The sequence below is a fragment of the Heloderma suspectum genome, chromosome 4 (genome assembly GCF_057233095.1).
Source record: "Heloderma suspectum isolate Gila_16-S chromosome 4, 16-S_ref, whole genome shotgun sequence".
Lineage (NCBI taxonomy): Eukaryota > Metazoa > Chordata > Lepidosauria > Squamata > Helodermatidae > Heloderma > Heloderma suspectum.
The window spans coordinates 11,861,562-11,885,610 of NC_139461.1; the positions used below are offsets into that span (position 1 = coordinate 11,861,562).

The following is a 24,049-nucleotide window of genomic DNA, read 5'->3' on the forward strand; positions in this document are numbered from 1 at the left end:
AGTGTCCTTTCGGCTTTGGCCCAGCCGCTTCACTCTTTCTGGCGCTACTTGGAAATACCCTCTGCTCTTCCCCAGTAGCATATTGGACACCTTCCGACCTGAGGGGCTCATCTTCCGGCGTCATATCTTTTAGCCTTGTGATACGTTCCATGGGGTTTTCTTGGCAAGAATACTGGAGTGGGTTGCCATTTCCTCTGCCATGACCTGTCCGTCTTGGGTGGCCCTGCACGGCATAGCTTATGGCTTCACTGAGTTACTCAAGCCCCTTCGCCACAACAAGGCAGTGATCCATGAAGGGGATGTCCCCCTTACTCACTTTTTTTTCTAAGCTAAACAATCTGAGATGATGCAACCTTTCCTGAAGGGGGAGTTGTTCCAGCCCCTTGATAATTTTAATTGCCCTTTTCAGCACTTTTTGCAACTCTACAATATCCTTTTTTTAGGTTTGCTGACCAGAAGTGTACACAGTATTCCAAGTGTGGTTGCACCATAGATTTGTATAACGGCAGTTTTATTTTCGATCCCTTTCGTACTTATGCCTAAAATAGCATTTGCCTTTTTCACAGCAGCTGCACTCTGAGGTCCCACAGATTCCCCCAAACATCTTCCAATGTTCCTGCTCCTGAGAGAGGAACTAGCAAAGAGCACCAAACACAGGATCAGTCCTGTGCTATATTACTTCAACATCCCTCCCCCAAAGCACAGGGATTAGAGAGCTCTAGTAAAACCATTCACTGTGATTAGAAGCCATCACTGCCAGTCACCAAACTACACCCCCTCCTCTCTCTCACCCCTCCCCCCACCCTGGTGTTTTCCTTGTATGGAGAGCTTGGAGAGAAATGTATCAGTCGTTTGAGACACAACGTCTGTGTCTCTGTGTCCCTCCGAATCCTGAATCTTCAGAAGTGTCTGGATGCAGATTCTGTCTGCTTCAGAGGAACCCATCTCCCAAATCTGTCCGAGTCAACCTGATTCACTTCAGGATTCGGATTAATCCAAAGCACACCCCTACTACCCAGTCTTACAAGGAAAGCCCATCTTTAATGTTTCTTTTGCGTTCCATACTATAACATCCCAGAATGAAAATAGCCTCAAGAATAAAATGTGTCTCCTTAAACTTGTAGCCTCACTAATCAAAGCCTGCCCTCCTTAAATCAAACCAGTACTGATTTATTAATCAGCTAAAGCCTTATTTGATTAATCTACCTGTGAGAGAGATGCAGCTCCAGTCCCAGTGCATTTTGAACTATTTCAGCTCTTCATTAAGGGCTTCTCCACATGGGGCTTTTATCCAGCGACTGAGATTGGTTACTCACGGAGGTTTGTGGGTCCTTTACATGACATCATCAACCTCCAGCACCTCTCTAGTGCTTTCTGACCATTAATACATCTTAATTTGAAACCGAGATAATGCGGTAATAAAAAGATCCAGTTTCAATTTGTGCATGTAAAGAGGAAGTGGTGCTATATCAACAGCACCATCTAGTGGCTGCATAATGAAACATATAGAACTTGCAAATAAAGCCAATCGCCTGGGGGGGGGGACAGGAAGTGTGTGTGAGGGAGTCATCTTAATCCTGCAAAGAATCTGGAAGCAGAAGCCACATTAAAGTTGCAGGATTTTTAAAAAACCTGATGCGGAGAAGCCCTAAGACAGCACTGATGCTTAGGTTCCCCAACCTTCTTTTACATTGCTGGTGCAACTGTGACATTTCCCCACAAGAGGGAGCTGCTGTCCTGCGCTCTGCAGTGCCACCAGTGTGACTGGCCAGAAGGAGGTATTGCAGTTTGCTAAGCACTTCCCCCACCCCACCCCCACACAGAGTAGAGTAGGAGCTGTTTCCCCCCGCTGAATGCAAATGATGCAGCCAATCAGGCACAGCTAATCGTGTGGTCCTTTCCAGCGATGGAGACTCAGTTATCATATGGAACCCATTGCCACAAGGTTGGGTGAGCTTCGAAAAAGGACTAGATTTGTTTGGAGGTGGCCAGAGTCCGTCCCACAGGAGCCTGGGAATGGGCAATGTGGGAGAGGGGTTGTCAGGCAGGAATTTGGCCTAGGCACAGCCATCTAGCACAGGCCAAAGGGAGAAACACCAGCCACACCAGCCTTCTGACACCAATAGGTCAGAGCGGGTCAGGTGATGCTCCCAGGCCCTTTCAAAAGTTTCTGGATCAGTCTTGCTCACTGCTGTTCTGATCAACCAGGAGATCACCTCCTGCTAAGGTACAATTCAGTCTTCTTCATCCATCATCTTTCTCTGCCCCTGCAACACTTTGCCCTCAGCAGCCACAGCTCAGTAGCAGAGCAACTGCTTTGCATGCAGAAGGTACCAGGTTCCATCCCCAGCAACTCCAGTTAAAAGAATCAGCTAGCTTCCTATGCCCAGCAGCTGGGTTAGACAACACTGGGTGCATTTATCAATGGATATTAGGCATGATAGCTGAAAACAGGACCTCCAAGTTCAGAGGCACTGTACTTCCAATTACCAGATGATGGGGACAAGCAATTCCTTTCTTGTATCAGCCAGCTGGAGACAGCATTCTGGAATAGCTGAGCCTTTGGTCTAATCCAGCGAGGCAATTCTCGTGTTCCCCTTCTGCCCTGGGACCAAGCGAGGACAGACAGCTCAGCGCCTTGGGGATGTTATCACAGAATTAGTTCCAGTAGCAGCTACTTGATAAATGGATTTCCATGCTTCGGAATTGGCTGAGTAAACAGACTCAGTCCATAACTGCTCGGGAATACATTCAAGAGGGTGCCCTCAGTGACCCCAATTAAAATGAACGAGAGCCCGTGGGTTTCCATGAGGAGCTCACCGCAAAATCCAGTTTGCACTATATTTATGGCTCATCGTAGCAGGAAAAGAATCCTGCCATGCCCCAAACACTGAAAAACGGCGTGGCGATACAGGAAGTGGCTGACAAACGCAATACGTTGCTACAATAAATCACTGTTCTAGGATCCGGCCCTTCGGATTTCCAAGAGACCAGCAGCCAAAGGATTGGTGTGTTGTTTGGAATCAGTCACATGACTGTGCCTTTCAGTGAGACCCTAGCTCAGGACCATCAAGATCTCTGGAAGATATGAAAGAGATAGGGCCAGCCCAAGACATTTTGCAGCTTGGAGGCAAAGAGGAAGATGGAGCCCCTCTTCCATCCCATGTACAAAAGCTGATTGGAGGGGCAGTTGGATTTTTCTTCAGCACTGCTGATGGGACCGTATCCTCCACCACACCTGATGGCAGGAAGCTAGTTTACAGGGCGCAGGGCAGCCTGTGTGGTGCACAGCTCTGTCCTCCGAGATCTGGCTCCTGCCAGCCAGCACCTGCTGCCCAAGGAGACCGCCTCACTCCACCTAATGGTAGTGCAAACACTGGAAAGAGATCCTGTTGGCTAGAGGTGGTGCGGATTGAACCTGGGACATTGTGAATGAAGAGCACACCGCACATCCGTCATCCACCCCACCCCATCCTGTGACTTTGATTCCAACTGAGCAGGAAACAAAAGAAGTTTTAACTGCTTTTCATTCATCATAACTCCCTAGCCCCGTATCTATTCTTCTGAAATGTTGCAGGGGTTTTGCCTAGGGACACCTTGGAGGGGGAGTGAATAATCTATCCCCCCCCCCAAAATTTGAATACTCCCCTTCCACACACAAAAATCTGCACCTATCCTTCTGAAATTTTGCAAGTTTCTTAACTAGGTCCACCTCTATCCTGTATGTCATTTTCTTTTTCAGAGAAATTTCCCACAAAAAATGTAGGGTAATAAGCCTGTCCTTTTTTGGAAACCCTTAGACTGTAAAGGCTGCTCTTGCACAAAGCTCCATCTGAAAAGTGGCAGGTTTGATCCTCTCAGAAGGGGCAACTATCCCTACGTATTTCATCCAGTTTTGCCAAAAAATAAAAAAAGTTATTGGCAGTTTTCTTTTTAAAAATAAACATAATTTAAAGGTGCATAGCACAAAACTACCTATACCCATTTGTCTAAGATTTTGCAAGTGTAATACCCATATACGGAACTACTTTGACTGCAAATACCATCCAATTCTGAGAAAAAGAAAAAACATTATAGCTATTTGTTGATTTCCAATGATAGTCAATGGGAGACATAAAGATTTGGATTTCCGAATCGAGATTCAGATTCAGGCCCAGGTTGGGCGGCCCCCAATTGGTCCAAGGCAAATTGGGCTGTTTGCTGAATTGCCAAATCAGCATCCAAACCAGGTCATATGGTTGTTTGTGACTTCTGTTAAGACATTGGTACTCATGTAAACCCAAACGGGGCTAAAACAAGAGCCAACAGTCAACATCTCACAGGCAAAATATTTCAGTGGATATCCATAGCAAAAGACCTGACACAGGAGTCATCTGTTGATGGCTCCCATTATCTCACACAACTAGAGATGCCAGGGACTGAACTTGGAACCTGACTGAACCTGGAACCTGAGACCTTATTTGACCAGGCAGAAAAGGATATAAAGCTGATAGAGGAGCTCAACCTATTGGAACCACGGACACCCTTCTCTGGGACAGAAACGGGGAGTGTGAGCCATTCAGTGACCCTTGATTCCACATTTCAGTTCATTTATTTCATTTCTATACTGCCCAGTCATGGCCAGTGTCAAGGGTAGGCATGCTTGAGCACCTGCTGGGGGCCCACACCCCCGCACGGGCCCATTGACAAGATCCGCCTGGACTTGCTCCTCCTCTTCTCCGTTGCAACCTGCTTGTTCACCTGCCTCTCGCTCTGGCCCAGACAACAGTGGTGGAGAGGAGCAGATGCCACGGCCTTCTTGCTCTCTGGCTGTCTGCCTTTCAAGCAAGCAAAGGGCAGCAATGACGAAGAAGAAGTGTAAAGTGATGCACATTGGGGCAAAAAAATCCCAACTTCAAGTATAGCCTGATGGGATCTGAGCTAGCAGTGACTGACCAAGAAAGAGATCTTGGGGTTGTGGTGGACAGCTCAGTGAAGATGTCAACTCAGTATGCAGCCGCTGTAAAAACAGCAAACTCCATGTTCGGCATAATTACAAAAGGGACTGAGAATAAAACTGCCAACATCATACTGCCCCTATACAAATCTATGGTGCGACCACAGTTGGAATACTGTGTCCAGTTCTGGTCACCGCACCTAAGAAAAGATATTGTAGAGCTGGAAAAAGTGCAGAAAAGGGCAACTAAAATGATCAAGGGGCTGGAGCATCTCCCCTCTGAGAGAAGGTTCCAACAGCTGGGCTTGTTTAGCATGGGAAAAAGGAGGGTAAGCGGAGACATGATAGAGGTCTACAAAATTATGCATGGTGTGGAGAATGTGGATAGAGAGACATTTTTCCCCCTCTCTCAAAATACTAGAACCCAATGGGGTCATCCTATGAAGCTGATTGGTGGGAGATTCAGGACAGATAAAAGGAAGGACTTGGTCACACAGCGCATAGTCAAACTGTGGAATTCCCTACCACAGGATGTCGTGATGGCCACCCGTTTGGATGGCTTTAAAAGGGGGTTGGACAAATTCCTGGAGGAAAAGGCTGTGAAAGGCTACTAGTCCTGATGGCTCTGTGCTTCCTCCAGCACCACAGGCAGTGAGCCTAAGTACACCAGTTGCTGGGGAACATGGGTGGGAGGGTGCTCTTGCACTCGTGTCCTGCTTGTGGGTTCCCAGTCGACAGCTGGTCGGCCACTGTGTGAACAGAATGCTGGACTAGATGGACCCTTGGTCTGATCCAGCAGGGCTCATCTTATGGTCTTATGTTCTTCTTTTCTTAAGATGAGGAGCAATAGCAGCTGGTGAGAAGGTGGACTTACTGTGGGACAGGGCCCATTGAGGGTGTCTTGCCCAAGGCCCCTCCAGAACCTGGAGTTGGCACTGCACCCAATAGCGAAAGCTCTCTGGGCAGTTCACACAACCCCCTAGACTGGCTCTGTGGATTAAGTCTTGGGTCACAGCTTTGCAGCAGTTCATTCCTGCCGTGTAGGTTCATTGCTGCTTTTTCCTGAGGGAATCATCTTGCGGGCTTCCAGAGGGTTCTACTGTACTTCCCATTCTTTTTAATACCTACAAGAATCCATTGAGAGGGGGAGGTTATCTGAGGACTGGGGGTGATGCTGATGAAATCCAGCCCTGCTTCTCCTTAAGAGAAGGAAGCCGCCTTATACTGAGTCAACACTGACTGGCAGCAGTGGCTATCCAGGACTTCAGGCAGGAGTTTTTCCCAGCCCTACCAAGAGGAGCCAAACATTGAACCTGGGACTTTCTGCATGCAAAGCATGTGCTCTGCCGCTGAGCTATGACCTTTTTCATCAGAAGCAGGCAAGTCAGTGTAGCTCCTGAATGACTGCCTGTCAGTAATGGACTGGAGAGTGAATAAACTGAAGCCCAGTCCAGACAAGACAGAGATGCTTAAAGTGTTTGGTGTGTTGAATGGGGAAGTAGTAAATGTATCTGTCCTGGACAGCAAAAACAGGTTTGCAGTCTCAGAGTGCTCCATGATGCTCAGCTTTGGCTGTGGTTAAAGATGCTTTTATCCACTTTCAGCTATGTATCCAGCTGTGCCCCTCCCTGGAAAATCAGGGCCTCACTACTGTTTTCAGTGCCCTGCTGAATTCTTGAGTTGACTGCTGTAATGTAATGTATAGGGGGCGGCCCTTGAAGTCAGTGCTGAAACTTCAGCTGGTCTAGAATTGGGCAGTGTGGTTGTTGTGTGGAGTAGACCAGATACTGCACCAGTTTTTAAAGGATTCCACTAGTTCCCATTTTCAGGCTAAATTCAGGGTGCCAGGTTTTTAAATTTTAAAAGCTGTATATGGGCTGGACTCAGGATCACGGAGGGACCCTATTCTCCCATATGCGCCCCCTCTGAATTCAGAACTGGTGGCAGGGTTTCATTTGAAGCCACCGTCATCTGAGATGAGACTCATTCATACTGAAACCTTTTTAGAGATGCCCCCTAAGTTACAGAAATCTCTCCCAAAGGAAATGGGCCAGACCCCAACCATTGGGCCCATTGAAAAAATGCATTCTTATTTTGACATCCTGTGGTGCTGCAGGCTGCAGAAAATTGGATTTTAAGCTCCGCGTCCCTTTTTAATGGTTTTTAAAAAATATATTCTTAATTAATATTTATTGAGTTTTAACTTCTTTTAAAAAAAATTTACTTTCAGCCATCTTGAGAACATTCTTTGAAATGCAAAGGGGCACAAATGTGCAGATAAATAAATAAATAAAAACCACTCTACATGGCTTAAATACTCAGCAACTTCCCTGACACTTCATAAATTTCTAAGAGACTTGAGGCAGCAAGCCAATCGCTCGCAAAGATGTTTGGAACAGTGACTGAAGGCAAGGAGTTAGAATTTTTTTTGGTTCCCAGTGCCTATTCCAGCCACCCCTCTTTGCTTCCACTGCTATATTTAGGAGAGAGAGAGAGAGAGGGGGGGGGGGGCAATGCTTTCTGCTCTGAACAGCTTGAAAAGGCTCCATTCTATAGGTGATTTTTTCCTTCCTTGAACATCTGCCCATTTCAGAGCCCACTCATAGGTAAGTCCATCTCTCTACCTCTTCTCCTTTCTTAGGCATAAATTTGCATGGCCTGGGGGCAGATAAAGCATCCCACATCCAAACTCTGGGACAGAGGCCACGAGCACCTAACTTCCTGCTTCAGTTTCCTATCTTTGGCATCCCTGCACAAAAAGGACAAGCAAATGTTACCAAATAACATTTGATTATTAGTTACGGGGGGGGGGGGTGGAAGGTGAGCAACTGGCATGGGAACCAGAGTTTAAAAGTGAAAGTAATTGTCTCAAGAATTTGGCCCAGCACCAGCTCTAATGTGTGGATAGAGACTATAAGGAACTGCCTTATTACAAGTCAAACCAACAGTCAACCTAGTCTGCTCTGACTTGCTGCAGTTCTCTCCAACAGAATGGCTCCAACTGGAGTGTGGCAGAGCTCAATGGAAGATCAGCTGTTTTGCATGGCGAAGGTGCCCGGTTCAGTTCCTGGCATCTCCAGTAAAAAGGCTCTGGTAGAAGCTGATGGGAAAAGCCAGAAATATTTGTGTGAATCTCAGCCTTAATAATAGTTTAAAAATAAAACCAAAAGGCAAGTCTCATTCATTGCTGTCAGCCTGGAAGCTGCCATCTGACTTGGCAGAGAGGAATGTAGAGCCTGCTGAGGAAGATGTTTTGATGTGATTTGTAATTTCTGAATGGATTTTACCTTGGAACTGAAATGGCATGATTTGATTGTATTTACATGTAATTCAAAGGGGTTAGGGCTTAATGACTTAGACAATAAACATAATTGATTTATTGTTGATTGAAAACAGGCAAGGTGCTAGCCCTCATGGGTCGCAGAGATGCACTTTCAGTGGGCAGGTTTGCACGATCATGGAGGGAAAATAAGCCACGGTGGCGTACCCTCCACATGTACCCTCACTGGATGTGGCTTGTCGTGACATCCAAGCCTGGCAAAGGTGAGCGGATGGGCTGGTTTACAAACCACCCTGAAACCCTAGAATAGGCCTTGGGTTTCAGGGTGGTTTGTATACCACCCAGCCAGCCACCCTCGCCAAATTCAGATGTCATGGCAACCTATGCCCAGTGAGGGTAATTATGCTAATTAGGTGGCTCGCGACTGGCACACACAGGGAGGAAAAATAAGCCACCATGGCTTATTTTCCCTCCGTAATTGTGTAAACACAGTCAGTTTGTGTGTGATGCCTGGTGAAGCCAAACGGTTTTCAATGGTCAGGGAGGTGGAGCTTTTAGTGTCCCTTGCCCCTCCCCCATGGCTTACCAAAGTAGCATCAATTATGCCAAAGAAGCCAGACTGTAAACAATCCTGTTTAATCCTCATAACCAACGCAACTCACAGAATTCAGTCTTGTGAATGCAGAATTCGGATGGGATGCAGTAAGACGTGATGCACTGTCTCCCTAAATGCTGGCTTGCTGAGCTGAATGGTCTTAGGCCCTGTCCCCAAAATAGATTCAGCACCTTTAGAGGTCTGGCTGGTTCTGACTGAAACCAGAAGGGACACAAAGCCCCGCCAAAACTTGAGCCACCAGCCTCCACTGGGCCAAAGGTGATAAAAAGGTAAAGGTGTCCCCAACCAGTCATGTCCGACTCTAGGGTGCGGTGCTCATCCCCGTTTCTAAGCCGAAGAGCCAGCGCTGTCCGAAGACACTTCCGTGGTCATGTGGCCGGCATGACTGAACACCGAGGTGCACGGAACGCTGCTACCTTTCCCGCCGAGGCGGTACCTATTTATCTACTTGCAATTTCTTGCTTTCGAACTGCTAGGTTGGCAGGAGCTGGGACTGAAGATGAGAGCTCACTCCGTCATGCAGCACTCGGGTCTCGAACTGCTGTCCTGCCGACCTTCCGGTCTGCAGTTCAGCATCTTAACCACTAAGCCACCGCGGCCCCCAAAGGTGATACAGATGTCTTATCCAGAGCTCTCTCTGAGCAGCCAGTCAGAAACTAGAGGCAGGACTCTGCATCATGCCCGGGTTCTCCATCCACAACCCAATCAGGAGCCCCAGTCTGGACTTTCACTCTTGTCCCCTCCACCCTAACAGCCTTTCTTATGTCATGTAAAGCACTTGCAAGGGGCTTCGGTTTGAGTGGAGAGCCAATAAGGGAAGGGAAGGATTGCTTAACCCTCTCCTTCCCAGCATCGCCTTGCTCAAGATTTCCCTCCCTCCTGCTGCTTTTCTCCCTGGGGGATAAAAGATGCGAGTCCACTGTACCCTTTATCCTTGAGCAAAAGCATCTCTGGGACCGGATGGCTGGAGAAGGAGCTTGTTTTTCGCCCGGTCTGTGGAGGGGATGTGTGTGTGTCCCCTCTCCCCTTCTGCATCACCCAGGACTTTAGCAATGTCTGGGGGAGAGAGAGCATCCTTCCCTCTAGCAGCTTTTCTACTTGAATTTGCCTGATCCCCTTTTAAAGCTGTCTATGTCTGGTGGCCATCACCACGTGCTGCATGCAGAAGCCAATTCCATCATTTAGCTATGTGCTGTGTGAAGAAGCCTTTGTTTTGTCTGTCCTGAATCTCCCACCATTTAGTTTCATGGGATGACAACAGGTTCTGCTATTGTGAGAGAGCGAGAAAAATCTTCCCTAGCCACTTTCTCCGTAGCATGCATAATTTTATACACCTCCACCATGTCCGCACGCCCCTGACTGGCCCTTTTTCTAAGCTAAAAAGTCCCAAATGTTGTAATTGGGACTGTCAATCTTTCCTGATGTTATGTCACCCGTATTAGGCAGTTAACTGTTTTATATAAATTTTACAGCTGTTTGGGGATTAGCATGAGGATGTTTACATCAAATGTGTTCAACACCATCTCCTTGGAAGAAGCACCTTTCATTTCATGTAAGATGACCAGATGTTGAAGGAAGGGTTCTCTAGAACTGGATGCAGAGGTAACTCTAAAGCCCCCTTCCCCAACCTTCCATATGTTTTGGACTACAACTCCCAGTATTCCTAACAATTGGCCATGCTGGCTGGGGCAGATGGAAGTTGAAGTCCAAAACATTTGGAGGGCACCAGGTTGAGGAAGGGTATTTTAAAGGCTCATCCAAACAGCCACAAACCACACTCTCAGTTTAATGATGTGTTACAGAACTGGAAAATGTTTAAGGGAATGAGGAAGGTGAGTTGTTTTCCATCCCTGTGCCCCCAAGGGGAAGCCAGGAGGACAGGTCTGTCAATGGCCCTGAATGGGGAGATGGAACCTCCAGCCTCAGAGGCATTCTGTCACTGAGTATCAGTAGCTGCAGGATGGAGGGCACAGCAGGGAAAGGCTGTTGCCTTCATGTCCTGCTTGCAGCCTTCCCAGAAGCATCTGGTTGGCCAGTGTGGGAAATGGAATGCTGGATCAGGTAGACTCGTGGTCTGATTTGGCAGGGCTCTTCTTATAGTCCCTATAGCTGGGGTGGGGGCCGGGGTTCCCTCCACAGACACCTGCCCCATCCCCAAGCCCCGCCCCTGGTCTGGAGACTACTGGGTCTTGGGGAGGAGATGGGGAGAGGAACCCCTTGTTATCTCCGATCTGTGACTGGAGATAACAAAGGGATCTCCCTGGGAGGGCTGCGGTGGCTGAGCATTTGGCAATTCCTGCAAATGCCGGCTGAGTGCACTTTGCTCATCCTTTGCTTTCCCCTCACAGGAAAGTTGAAGGATGAATGTAGCCAGACTGAGCACTCAACTGGTGCTTTCAGAAGGGCCTCCAAGTACCAGCTGAATGCCTTCCCTTCACACACCACTTGCAACCCCAATCCAGGACAATGACTAGCACACAAAGGAGGTGCATCACTGGCTTGGCTTCGCCTGCCCATGATCTCATCCCATGAGAGATAAGGATGGATGAGAATTCCATCTGGGGGTGAAAACTCAATGGATTTTTTTGGTTCAGCCCCGGCAGATTCTGTTTCCTTTTCCCCTGCTGGCATCAACTCGATCTGTAGTGAGTGGAGCCAATACACGGATTCCAGGTTTGTCATTAATGGTGGCAATTTGCACAAATTGGATTTGGGGGATCTTTAAATTTGCACAAATGGGGTCATAATTTTTTAAAAAATATATTTTTATTGGCAAACTTGCGCAAGCGCCCACAATCACAAGTCCACCTGTCCGCTTTGTAATTGTAGCCCTACAGAGGCATATTCCCCTCTTGTCAATATCCTTGTCAGTTTCGTCCTCTCCACACACTACTTGCTTTAGCCCAGCAGGTCCATATTCCCTACATGTCAAAGAACTTGTCAGTTTCACCCTCCACTTCTGCACTTACCATGGTTGCTTGAGGCAGAAATATTTTTAAGAGCATCAAGAAAGCAGGATGTGGTCTGAGAGTTGCTGCTCAGGATCCTGTGTAACATTGCAAGGAGTCCCAAGGCACTAAGGATACTGGAGAAATCCACAATGGATTCAAATGAGTTTGGATTTCTATGAATCTGAGCTGTGGATTCCACAATTTTCTTCCGTCATATGGATTCCACAAATGTGAAAAAAGGTTTTTCACTTTGGGGTGGGGGGGATTTGTGCTAATGTGCATTAGCGCTAGTGAGAATTAGTGCAAGTAGAACGAAATTATGATTTAAAAAATCCAATTCCATCAATGAGTGGATGGCGGCATAATGAAAAACACCAGACAATCTGTCACATACAGATGGATCAGATGTAACAAAATCTGTACATCCCTACAAGACACACATCTGGGATCACATTATGCACCTAGTGGGTGGGAATAGTCCAGTGACTGGTGAGGGCTTTGGCCTCTGAGCCAACACTCAGCTGCCTCTGGCCAAAGTAGAGAACTGCAGGAAGAGCAGCGTGGTCATGTCCATTTTGTCTCTCTGCCAGCAAATGGCACACTCACCCTTCCACCTCTCTCATACAGGGATGCTGGAGAAACCCGAGACAGACTAAAATGACTTTGGCTTTCTAACAATCCAACCTGCGGAATCTGCTTCAGACTGGCCTCCTCAGGCTGCATGGAGTCCATGGATTTGGGATCTTCAAATAATTTTTTAAAAACTTTCCTGAAATTTACACATCGTTATTCATAGGAAAATACGCAAGTTTCTGCTGAAACGTATGCCATTCTGGAAAATATATGCAGGGAAAAGTTGAATGGAATGGGGGACAAAATGCTAAATGTTACGTACTAACATAAATTACATAAATTGATGTGAACCCTCTTACGACATTATCTGCGTATTTCTCTGCATACCAGGGCGGGGGGGGGGGATCCTGAATCCATCTGTGAACAGATGATGGAACGAATGACACCATACAATCCACGAAACACACATGGGACGGATTTCACAAAATCCAGACATCCCTACTCTGATACACACAGAGACACCTTTCCCACACACACACACATACACACCCTTCATATACACATGCACACACATTCCACTAGCAGCAGGAAAACAGCCATCTTGGCTGCATCAATATCGGGGTGGGGGTGGAGGTTAAAGTCTCATTCCCGCACAGCAATCTTGTGCCCTGATGCCCAGCTGTTCCTGGGGTTCTGCAGGTCCCACAGAGAGCACCATGGCCCATGGGCCGTGGGTTGCTCACCTGTGGTGTAAATATTATCAATCAATCAATACTTCCTTGGGAGTAAGAGGCAGGACTCTCTTTTGAATAAACACTGCTGAGACTGACCTCTTGATCTCAAAGAGATTTAATTGCAACATTTTTCCCATAAAGATTATGAAGGGTTTACAGGTATGGAACAAGTTCAATATAACCCTCCAACCTCACTAATAAAATGTTTTAACTGGATTTTAAGTGTGCGCTCATATAAATCTAGAGAGGGCTGAGGAACCGGTTCTACCCAGCCACGTCACAGTGTTTCTTTTAAAAGAGCTCGTTAAGTCATGTCACGAGGGGATTTTTTTGCTATTGTGACAGCAGTGGGGAGGAGAGGCAAAATACTCTGAGAATGCAAATCCCAAAATATTAAAAACAAAATGGAAGATCAGGATCAACTGGTAGGCGTCCTGGTGATTTGCAGCACATCATCAGCAAGGAATTCAACACGGAATTCAATGGTTTAACAAGGGCAAAAGACAAAAGGCCCTTTTCCGCCTCTTAAATTAAGCTGCAGAAATCAAGAAAACTTGGAGGAAAATAGGAGTAGATTTGTATGTGAAAGGATCTGTGCACAAGCCGCAGTTCTGGTGCTGAAAATAAATTCCAGGACTGAGCATGTGCTCAGTGGCACCTTGTTCCACAATTCTATGTCTGCCTTCCTGAGCAGGAAGGCACCTTGGAAAACAAGGTCTGCCTACCTCTGGTACAGCACATGTGGGCCAAACGTCCGACTCAGTCCACGGGTCTTAATATACAAAAGTCTTTGATCTCCAGTTAGTTCAGCCTTTTGTGTGGTTCTACTGGGACCTCCTGATGAATAAGTACAGGATGGTACCAGCGGTTCTGTTTTTATTTTATTTTCTCATATTCCCCACTTCAGATAAGAAGTAACTGTTTTTTCCGCAAAATCAAGTGTCATGATTTAACACAGTGTTACTGAATAAGATTCCAGGATGATTCTGCACACGGGCCATTAGGACACATGGTGGCTAAGCAGCCGTCACAGGCAACTGCAGGGCCAGTGATGAGGGTTCATACAGAACACTAACAAATGTATTAAAGATTTGGGGTGTCTGATGTGCCCGGTGGACTACCTATTCAGGAGCAGAGGACTGGTTCACCAATTGCATGAGCATGGCTTGCTGTGTCTTCACTTTCAGATTGCAGCTGTGGGATTACATTTATGAATTGCCCTTATGTAAAGAAAACTCCCTGCAGGCAGAAATCTAGCACAGCAGGGAGCGGACAGGGCTAGAGTTTTTCTCCCTGATGTGCTGCTTTTCTATCTGCATGGAGTTCTAATGTGTGTGGGGGGGAAGCATTCAAAAATGGCATCCCTCACACCTGCAGTGAGAAGTGGCACTGTCTTACTACCTACCACCTCATTTTTCTGTATGTGATATCCAGGCCTCCATGTGTGAACTGTATCGACTGGAAATATATTATGTGTCAGGTGACAGAAAGCTCCATCTATAACATGGTGGAGACTTTTTTCGCCAGTGGCTTTTTCACACAAGATGCTTCCAGACCAGGTTTTTATTGCCCTGCCTCATCACAGAATTTTACAAGGCTTCCAGACGTTGTCTTCAATTCATAGCCCTCCCATGTTTTTCCACCGCTTCTTCCATCTTTTTCTCTTATCAGAACAAATCCGTTAAAGAAGAAAAGACAGAATAGCTTCACGATGCCTTTTGGCCATTAGCTCCAGTGGCCCTCTCTCTGGAAGCACAGTGTAAGACCAAGGTGCCCTACCCCTCTCACTTTTGAAAAATAAAATTAACACATTTTCTTACTGGCAGCTGGGATCACTGTGAAATAGGTTTCCGTTGGTGCTGAGAACTGTGGGTTCAAAGGAGCTGTTTAGTGTTTGGGGGCTTAGACCCCACCTCTGCCTTGGACTCAGCCTTTGGGGCAGGCTACTTGTCCATGTGCCATGCCACCCATGGCTGCCATTTTGTGGTGGTGCCAATTGATGACAGCAGCTGGAGTGGAACCCACTGAAAACCTTCCCCTTGGCTCCAGTGTCCAGTGGTGGCAGATACAGGCATCTGGGGTGAGGATTCCAAACAGAGGGAAGACTAAAGAATGTGAGCTTCCTCCTCACTGACCGCTCAGGTTGATCAACCCCATTTTGAGTTTGGACCAGCCCCCCTTCAAGCTGGGACAAAGTCACAATTGGCTTGTACCTCACTTCACCCAGACAGTCCTACCTCCTTCCCCACTGGGGGGCAGGCATGGAAACCATTCCCTTTTGGAAAGGCGGGAAGGAGAGGGGAGCTAGGAACCCCTCTTTCCTCTCCTGCCACGTGTTACCACCCCCTTCCCCCGGGTGAGAATTTTTTCTTGGGGAACGGAAGGTAATTAGTGGGAGGCACCTTCGTGAAGGGATCGAATCTGGGTGCTCGCATGTTCATGTGAACACACACACAACAAGGTTTATCAAGTGCAACTTAAACAACTGAGCAGGTTGATTGGGAGTGTAGGGGCCAAAATTGCTCCCATCCCTCCCACCAAACTTGCCTGCCTTCCTGCAACAGAGGCTGTACAGAGGCTGCACCCTGCAGCCTGTCACGTGGCAGAATGCCTGTTCATCTCTCATGACGAACTGCCATTGATACATGACAGGCCTCCCCTCCACCCTGAACATATTTTACTCTTTTATTTTATTTCATTTTATAGCCCCGCTTTCCACCCAAAAATGGTATTCAAAGCAGCCAACGATAAAATCTCTATTAAAAAGAACATCTCCATTAAAACATAACATAAAAACAAATAAATTCAAAACACAATTCAAAATGCAACAATAAAAGAAATAAACAGCAACATCCAATTAAAAAAACCCTCAGCAACAGACCAGATCATATGCCAAAGGCCCGAATAAAAACGGGTTTGCCTGCCAGTGGAAGGACAACAGTGAGGGGGCCAACTTACCCTCCACAGAGGGCTAACTTACCCTCCAAGTATGAACTTCTCTAATCACACTTGCAGGACTGAAGGGGCAATCCTACGCATGTTTAGACAGAAAGAAAAAAAAGTCCTGCAGCTCCCAGCATTCCCAACATGCTGGCTGGGGAATGCTGGGAGTTGTAAGATTTTTTTTTCTATCTAAGCATGTATAGGATTGCGCCCTTAATGTTCTACCTACAGCAGTCTTCTGGGCAGATTTCAGAGAATGTCATTTCAATAGAGATTGTGACCATGTAATGCTGGAGTCCCTGAAACCTGACTTAGGGCGCAATCCCATGCATGTTTAGACAGAAGAAAGTCCAACAACTCCCAGCATTCCCCAGCCAGCAGCTGGCTGGGGAATGCTGGGAGTTGTAGGACTTTCTTCTGTCTAAACATGCATGGGATTGCACCCTTAATATGTGTAGTTTCATATTGTGAAGTTAATTCAGATTTGGGATATCGTATCATCCACCCTCTTTGGATTAGTTCTCCATTAGTTCACCGAGACACCCAGACAAGACAGCCTGATCGTGTGCTGCTTAGCAGACAAGGTCCCACATATTTCCAATCAGGCGGCTATGTTCTTCTTCATTGCCATGCATATAAGAGCTCAGCTGGTGGGTTGCTCTAGTCAAGCTGGATAAATCGTACAGGATCCTTCTTTTTCTTTTTGTTATTTGTGTTATGTATTTCCATCTGAACAGGTCATATGACCATAATAAAGATTATTATTATTATTATTATTATTATTAATAATAATAATAATTCCATTTCTATACCACCCAATAGCCGAATCTCTCTGGGCAGTTCACAACAATTCACAAAAAATACAAACAACAACATTATACAACATTACATAATACAACTTTACGATAAAACCTCGTCTAAAAAAGTGTAACATACAAAATTTAAAACAATTTAAACCGCTAAAAACAATTTCAATAATGGACCTGTTCAGACAGCGGACATAAGTTCCCCATCATATGCCATTGAATGCCTGGGAGTAGAGGGCAGTCTTAAGCTGGCACTGGAAAGATGACAATGTCGGAGCCAGGCAGGCCTCGGTGGGGAGCTCATTCCCAAGCCAGAGGGCCACCACTGAGAAGGCCCTCTTTGTTGTTGCCACCTTCTGAGCCTCCCTTGGAGGAGGCAGTTGGAGGAAGCCCCCAGATGTTGATCGTAGTGCCCGGGTACATTCAGGTCAGGAGAGGCATTCTGTAACATATTGGGGTCCAAGCCATGTAAGGCTTTATTGGTTAAAACCAGCACCTTGCATCGGTCTTGGAAACATACAGAAAGCCAATGTCAGCAGGCCAGTATTGATCTTATATGCTCAGTCCTTCTGGTCCCAGTTACTAATCTGGTTGCTGCATTTTGGACAACCTGCAGCTTCTGAACAGCCTTCAAGGGAAGCGCCACATAGAGTGCATTGCAGCAACCTAACTTGGAGAATACCAGAGCATAGATTAATGAAATGAGGTTATCCCTGTCCAGATAGGGGAATAGCTAGGCCACCAGCCAAAGCTGGTGCAATTCATCTTGGCCAATACTCTTTTAAAGCCATCTCGAGTCAATGATGTCAATCGCCACATCTTGAATTTCCTAAGTCAATATGCATCGGTTAAAGATGTTTCTTTTGGTTTGTCCTGAACCGTCTGACCCTCACTTTCGTTGGGTGACACCCACCCCAAGGTCTAGTGTTATGGGAGAGGGAGAAAAGTTTGTCTCTTGTCTACTTTCTCCATGCCATGAGTAACAGTATAAACCTCATAGCATATCACATTCACAGAAGGCTTTCCTTATTGTATGCTCCAACCCTCTGACCTGTTTGTTTACATTTATAGACAACCTTATTTGCTAAAAACGCATCAAGGCGATATACAATTATTCAAAACAATAAAAACTTAATACAGTTCTTTAAAAAACAAGAACATTTGGTAAGGGAGCAATCCTATGGCCGCTAGACAGCAGCTAGACGGCCATAGGATATGGTGTTTTCCAGGAACCGACCTCAGAACCCCGTGCTCCGAGGTCAGTTCCTGGAAAACCGACCTCCCCCCACTTCCGCACTGCCTTGGAGGCAGCGTGGAACAGCCTCATGCTCTGTGCTCACAAGAGGAGCATGGAGCGGCTGGAAAGGGGCATGGCTGGGGGTTTCCAGGGCGGGGAGGGGGAACTGCCTGTACGACACATCCTATGTGTCGTACAGCAGCCTCCTCCCCCACTCCATCCTCCCGTGGCTAGACAGCCGCAATCGGCTGTCTAGCCAAAAAAGCAGGACAGGAGAAGCACGGGGGGAACGATCCCCTCTGTGCTTCTCCTGCCCTGCTTTGGATAGGTGGTCACCTCCGAGTTCAGAGGCGGCCGCCTATCTAGATAGGATTGCTCCCTAAAAAATTAAAACTAGATAATTTAAAAGGCTACAGTAAAAGACGTGTCTTCACACCCGTCCAAAAAGCCAAGAGAGCAGGGCCCAACTGTAGTTCTTGAGGGAGCACATTCCATCGTTTGGGGGCAGCACAGGAGAAAGCCCTTTCACGGGTGCCTGAGAAATGGGACTCTGCAGGAAACGGCACCCTCAAAAGGACTTCTCCTGGATCTACATAAGCAGGCAGGTTCACAGCAAGTCAGGTGGCCCCTTAGACAGCCAGGTGTTCAGCCATTTAGGGCTTTACAGGTTAAACCCAGCATATGGAATTGAGCCCCAAAAGCAATTGGCAACCAGTGCAGGTCTTTCCAGACAGGTGCAATACAATATCGTGCATCAGTTAGCAGCCTAGCTGCCACGTTTTGCACTGATCATAGCTTCCAGATGCTCTTCAAGGGTAGCCCCACACAGAGCGCATTGCAATAGTCCAAGCCAGTGGAGGCTGGTGGCTCCCATTTTGGTGGGGCTGTAAATCCATTCTGGGTTTCAGTCAGGAATCTAAAAGAGCTATCCCCAAAATGGGATCAGCACCTTGGATAGCTCCTTTAGAGTTCTGGCTGGTTCTGACTGAAACCCAGAATGGATGCATAGCCACACCAAAATTGGAGCCACCAGTCTCCACTGGCCAGTCCAGTCAGTTTTTGTACGTGAAATGGGGGGACGACACTGTCTTGTCCTTTGTCTCAGGCAGCAAAATGTCTTGGGCTGACCCTGCTAACAGCTGGCTGTTTCAGAGAGTACAGCCAGCTAATTTACAGGCTACAGTACAGCCTAGAGTGGCCAGGTAGCCAGCCAGATGGGCAGCTAATAAATCTAATAAATATAAAGAAATAAATAATTTGCTACAGTCTAGTCCAGGATGGTTACTCCCATTCTCCCTTCTGCACCAGGCTCAGGGTCCTTTCTATTATTATTGTTAATATTATTATTATTATTATTATTTACATTTCTATACCACCCCACAGCCAAAGCTCTCTGGGTAGTTCACAAAGCTTAGAAACATTAAAAATACAATATGCAAAATATAAAAACATAAAAAACACCCAGACAGTATACAGAAAGGCAACATATATCTAAAAACAACTTTGAGCTATCAGCCAAACCATAAAACAAATCCAGGATCAATTAAACACAGCCTTTCCAACAGCTTCTCTTCCATTCTTCACAATAGCACCCCTTCCCAAGCCTCTCAGCCTAAGCAGGGCACTGAAGGCCCCATTTCAGCAGGCACAGCCCTCTTGCTCTCCACAAAAGTAAAATACCATATTTGGCCAATTTGAGCCGGAGCTGGGAAGGAACTTGCCAAGACACAAAGCAAACCGTTAAAAAAGGGAGAGAGTTTAACCCTTCATGTATAAATAAAATGATAAATCATCCAAAGGAAGTTTAAACACAGGGCTTTTAGCGAATTAAAGGGGGGATTATCCCCAGACAGGAGGAGCAGGGAAGGAACAATAAAAGTCAGACAGGCTGCCCCAGTTCAGAAACAGGACATAAAGAAAGCCGAAACTTCCATGCAGATTTGTTTATTTGAATCACACTCCTGTTTGCTGGGGCTCTTTCAGTCTCCATCTCAGGACCATATAGCTTTTATCTAGCTCTTTGCCCCCCTTTCTTTCTCCTCCCATTCTCCTAAATAAGGTAAGAGAGACCTTACCAGCAATAGTCATAGACTAGTACTGCTGAAATAGTGAAGTCCAATTGAAAATGGGTACATGTGTCCATATGACATCCAGATTAGTGGATGTAACCATCTCTGGGGACCAAGGGGGAATCTACATGGCGACGGTTTCTGAAACGTTTTGTGGCTATATCCGGATTTTCATGAAATCGCTTTGGTCCATCAGTGGCACACGAAGCAAGAAAAGCAGAGTATACACCACCTAAAAACCCGCTTTCACAGGTCACACAGCACTTGGGACCGCCATCCTTGAGGACTGGGTGGGCAGAGTCCAGCGAGTAGAACTGAATGTCATCAACTGCATAGGTGCTGCTCAGCCAATGAGAGAGGCTTGTTCCCCTCTCCTGTCCATGCTCCCCTGCTCAAGGAAGTTTATTGGAAGCACTTAATTAAGCCCCTCTGGTTTACCCCACACCTCTGCCCTCTCATCCGCCATTGGGATATTGTAAATGGTGCAGCTACAGATTGTGAATGGGTAAAACAGGCTACTGTAGTATTGTGGATGGGAAAACTGCACTACTGCAATATTGAGAATTGTTAAAACAGCATGGCTACAGATTGTGAATGGGTAAAGCAGGCTACTGAGATATTGTGAATGGGAAAACAGCACTACTGCGATATTGAGAATGGTTAAAACAGCACGGCTACAGATTGTGAATGGGTAAAGCAGGCTACTGAGATATTGTGAATGGGAAAATAGCACTACTGTGATATTGAGAATGGTTAAAACAGTGCTACTGCGAAGTAGTAAGGAAAGGAAGCCTGTGTCCAAAAGCACCCTACTGCGAATGGGGGAAAATAGGGAATGGGGGGGAGGGGTGGCCCCACCCCTTGACCATCATTGCCAGGTCACAGCCAGGTCACAGAAACACCCCTAGCCAGGCCCAAAATGTGGGGGGGACAGGGCGCACTGCTGCGGAACCGTGCGGGAGCCACATTTAAGGAAAAAAATGCACTAAAACAACTTTGTGAAAATGTGCCATTTCCAGAGGGAAGCTGTGGGGTTGCTGCAGATGAGTGTCATCTGTCATGAATGTCCCTGATGTGCTCTTGTTCTGCACTATATCGGCCATGTAGATTGGGCCCAGGAGAGAGATTATGGCCATATATAAAGCTGCCATATTCTGGCTCAGATCATTGCCTCATCTTGTCCGGCTTTATCTGACTCCTCCAGCAGATCTCCTCCAAGGACTCAGGCTTGCTCCTTGAGATCCTTTGAACTGGAGATGACAGGGATTGAAATGGTACCTTATGGATGCCAAGCATTGTTCATCTACTGAGCTAGCAGACTTGCCATAAAGGGGAAAGAAGAGAAGTAGGATCCGCAAGGATCCACATGCTATACGAGATCAATATCACTCAGGTTGCGATCCTACACATGTTTAGTCAGTAAAAGGTCCTACAATTCCCAGCATGCCCCAGCCAGCATAGCTATGCTGGTTGGGGCATGCTGGGAGTTGTAGGACTTATTTCTGTCTAAACATGCATAGGACTCCACCCCAAATTCATTTTGATGGAAAGTAAATGCTGGACTTCTTACAGAGAAGAGAAGTGGTATTATTGTTTCATCGGGCATGTGGCATTAACTAGAGGAGTCCAGCTGAAACTGCTGTGAGTTAAAAATTAAATAGTTTTAGGCTGCAGCCCTAAAGACACCTGCTAGAGAGGAAGTCCCATTGAACTCAGTGAGAGTTTCTCCTGAGTGGACATGAATTATGATCACACTGTTAGAGTAATGTGTGTGCTTCTTCTGCTATGCTTGTAACATTTTTGTAAACCACTTGAACTAAAAATAGGTTATAAATTGTAATCTAAACAAGCTAATCTAATTGTAATCTAAAAAAAGAAAGAAAGAAGCACAACTTTAAAATAAAAAATGCACAGAATATATTTACTGCACAGAGAGAGAGAGAGAGAGAGAGAGCGCTTCCAGGAACAGATCCTTCTTTCCCTTTAAGTTTCTTATCAAAAATCATTCCCTGTTCTCCCAAAAGGAAGATCCATGCATGGAAGCAGTGAGATCTCGCACATGGAATTCCAGGCTAGATTGGGAACAATAGCTGCACATCAAATATATGGTTCTCCACACAAAATGTACTGTGCAGAGTGACTCAGAGGTCTGGCATGATCAGGACTTGGTTTGAGCCAAATCCCCCTAGAAATCAGCCCTGTAACCTGTTTTCAGTGCTTTTGCCCTCTGAAGTAAAAAGAGCAGTATTTCTGAGCATGTGCAAAGTGTTATTTGCCTCACCGTTGAATAGTCAGGTATATCTAGAAATAAGGGCAGGAGCAAGCAGGCTTTGAGCCCTATCATCGCCATTTAAAAAAAAAAAAAAAGCCAAGGGCCCCAAAGCCTATTTCTGATATTACAGTTCTGTGCAATGTGAAGCACATTGAGCTCTGAACCTGGCTTGCTTGTGTCTCATAGGTGCCAGCACGACCGCTGACCATGGAGCCCTCCAACCACTCTACAGTGCTGCCCAATGACACTGACTTGTTTAACAAATTTGTCCACCTGGATAAAGAACTGTCAGATACATTCTACACACTGTGGATAGTACTGGTGGTGGTGAATGCCATCATTTTCCTGGTGGGTGTGGTGTTGAACTCTTTGGCCCTCTACGTCTTCTGCTTCCGCACCAAGACAAAAACCACCTCAGTGATCTACACCATCAACCTGATCGTCACCGATTTGCTGGTGGGCTTCTCCTTGCCTATCCGGATCATCATGCACTACAGTGCCAGGAACTGTAAGAGCTGTGCCCTCATCCACATCTTCACCTACTTTGTCAACATGTACTGCAGCATCCTGTTCCTTACATGTATCTGCATAGACAGGTACCTGGCTATTGTCCAGGTGGAAGCCTCTCGGAAATGGAGGAACCCCAACTATGCCAAGGGCATTTGTGCTTTCATCTGGGTCTTCGCCACGGTAGTCACCTTCTCCATCCTCACCATGGCCATGAAGTTCTCCTCCTGCTGCATTGCCCAGATCTTGCCCCTGATGGTCTGCGAGTACTTCTTCCCCCTCATCATCATCACGTTCTTCACCACCAGGATCATGTGCGCCCTCTCCAAGCCAACTCTCATGCACCAGAGCCGTGAGAGGAGGATGCGGGCTGTACAGCTCCTCATCACTGTCCTCATCATCTTCATGATTTGCTTCACACCCTTCCATGTGCGCCAGCTGGCCATTTCCATCAACCCAGGCATGTCCAACAACATCAGCTTGGTTCTTTACCATGTGACTGTCACCTTAAGCAGCCTCAACAGTTGCATGGACCCAATTGTCTACTGCTTTGTGACCAACAACTTTCAATCGACCATGAAAAACATCTTCAGGAAGTCTGAACCTGAGCAAAACAGCGGTGACATCATCAGTGTCAACAAGGGCTCTGGTTCAAATGCAATTATAGCCTTTACCAATGCTATAGGGACCCCATTGGGCCTGCCTTCACCTAACAGTACAGCAAGCTCCTAGAGGCAGGAAGACCCCAACAGAAGTTGTTGTAAATGTTGACAGGGTATGTGGTAATATTCTCTTTACTAAGAGTACTTTAGAACATCACATTGACCTTCAAAACTCCTTGGGTTCTCCAGTGACACCATCCTTTGTGTATGGCAGCTGGTTTTGTCATCTGGGAAATGATATCATGATGTTTCCACTCATGTGCAAATTCTGGGATTGTGTCCCAGGATGCATTCTACATCCTGCCCTGTACAGGCTTTGCCAACCTGGGAACAATGGAAAAAAGAACAGATGCAGCTACATATTTTGACAGGTCTATCCACTTCTCCATGATCAGTTGGAGGACTGGAAACACAGAAGGTGTTGTTTTGAGAGAGAGAAATTGTTCCGCTGCCTACGTTACAG

At 46.5% G+C, this 24,049-nt stretch overlaps 1 protein-coding gene across 1 annotated transcript; it reads left to right on the top strand.

The window, feature by feature from the left end:
• The first annotated feature begins 22,609 nt into the window (after positions 1-22,609).
• Positions 22,610-23,656, top strand: GPR20 (G protein-coupled receptor 20). Its single transcript, XM_084847947.1, has one exon. The coding sequence runs from the start codon at positions 22,625-22,627 to the stop codon at positions 23,654-23,656; it is 1,032 nt and encodes a 343-aa protein (XP_084704073.1). The 5' UTR covers positions 22,610-22,624.
• The last annotated feature ends 393 nt before the right edge of the window (positions 23,657-24,049 follow it).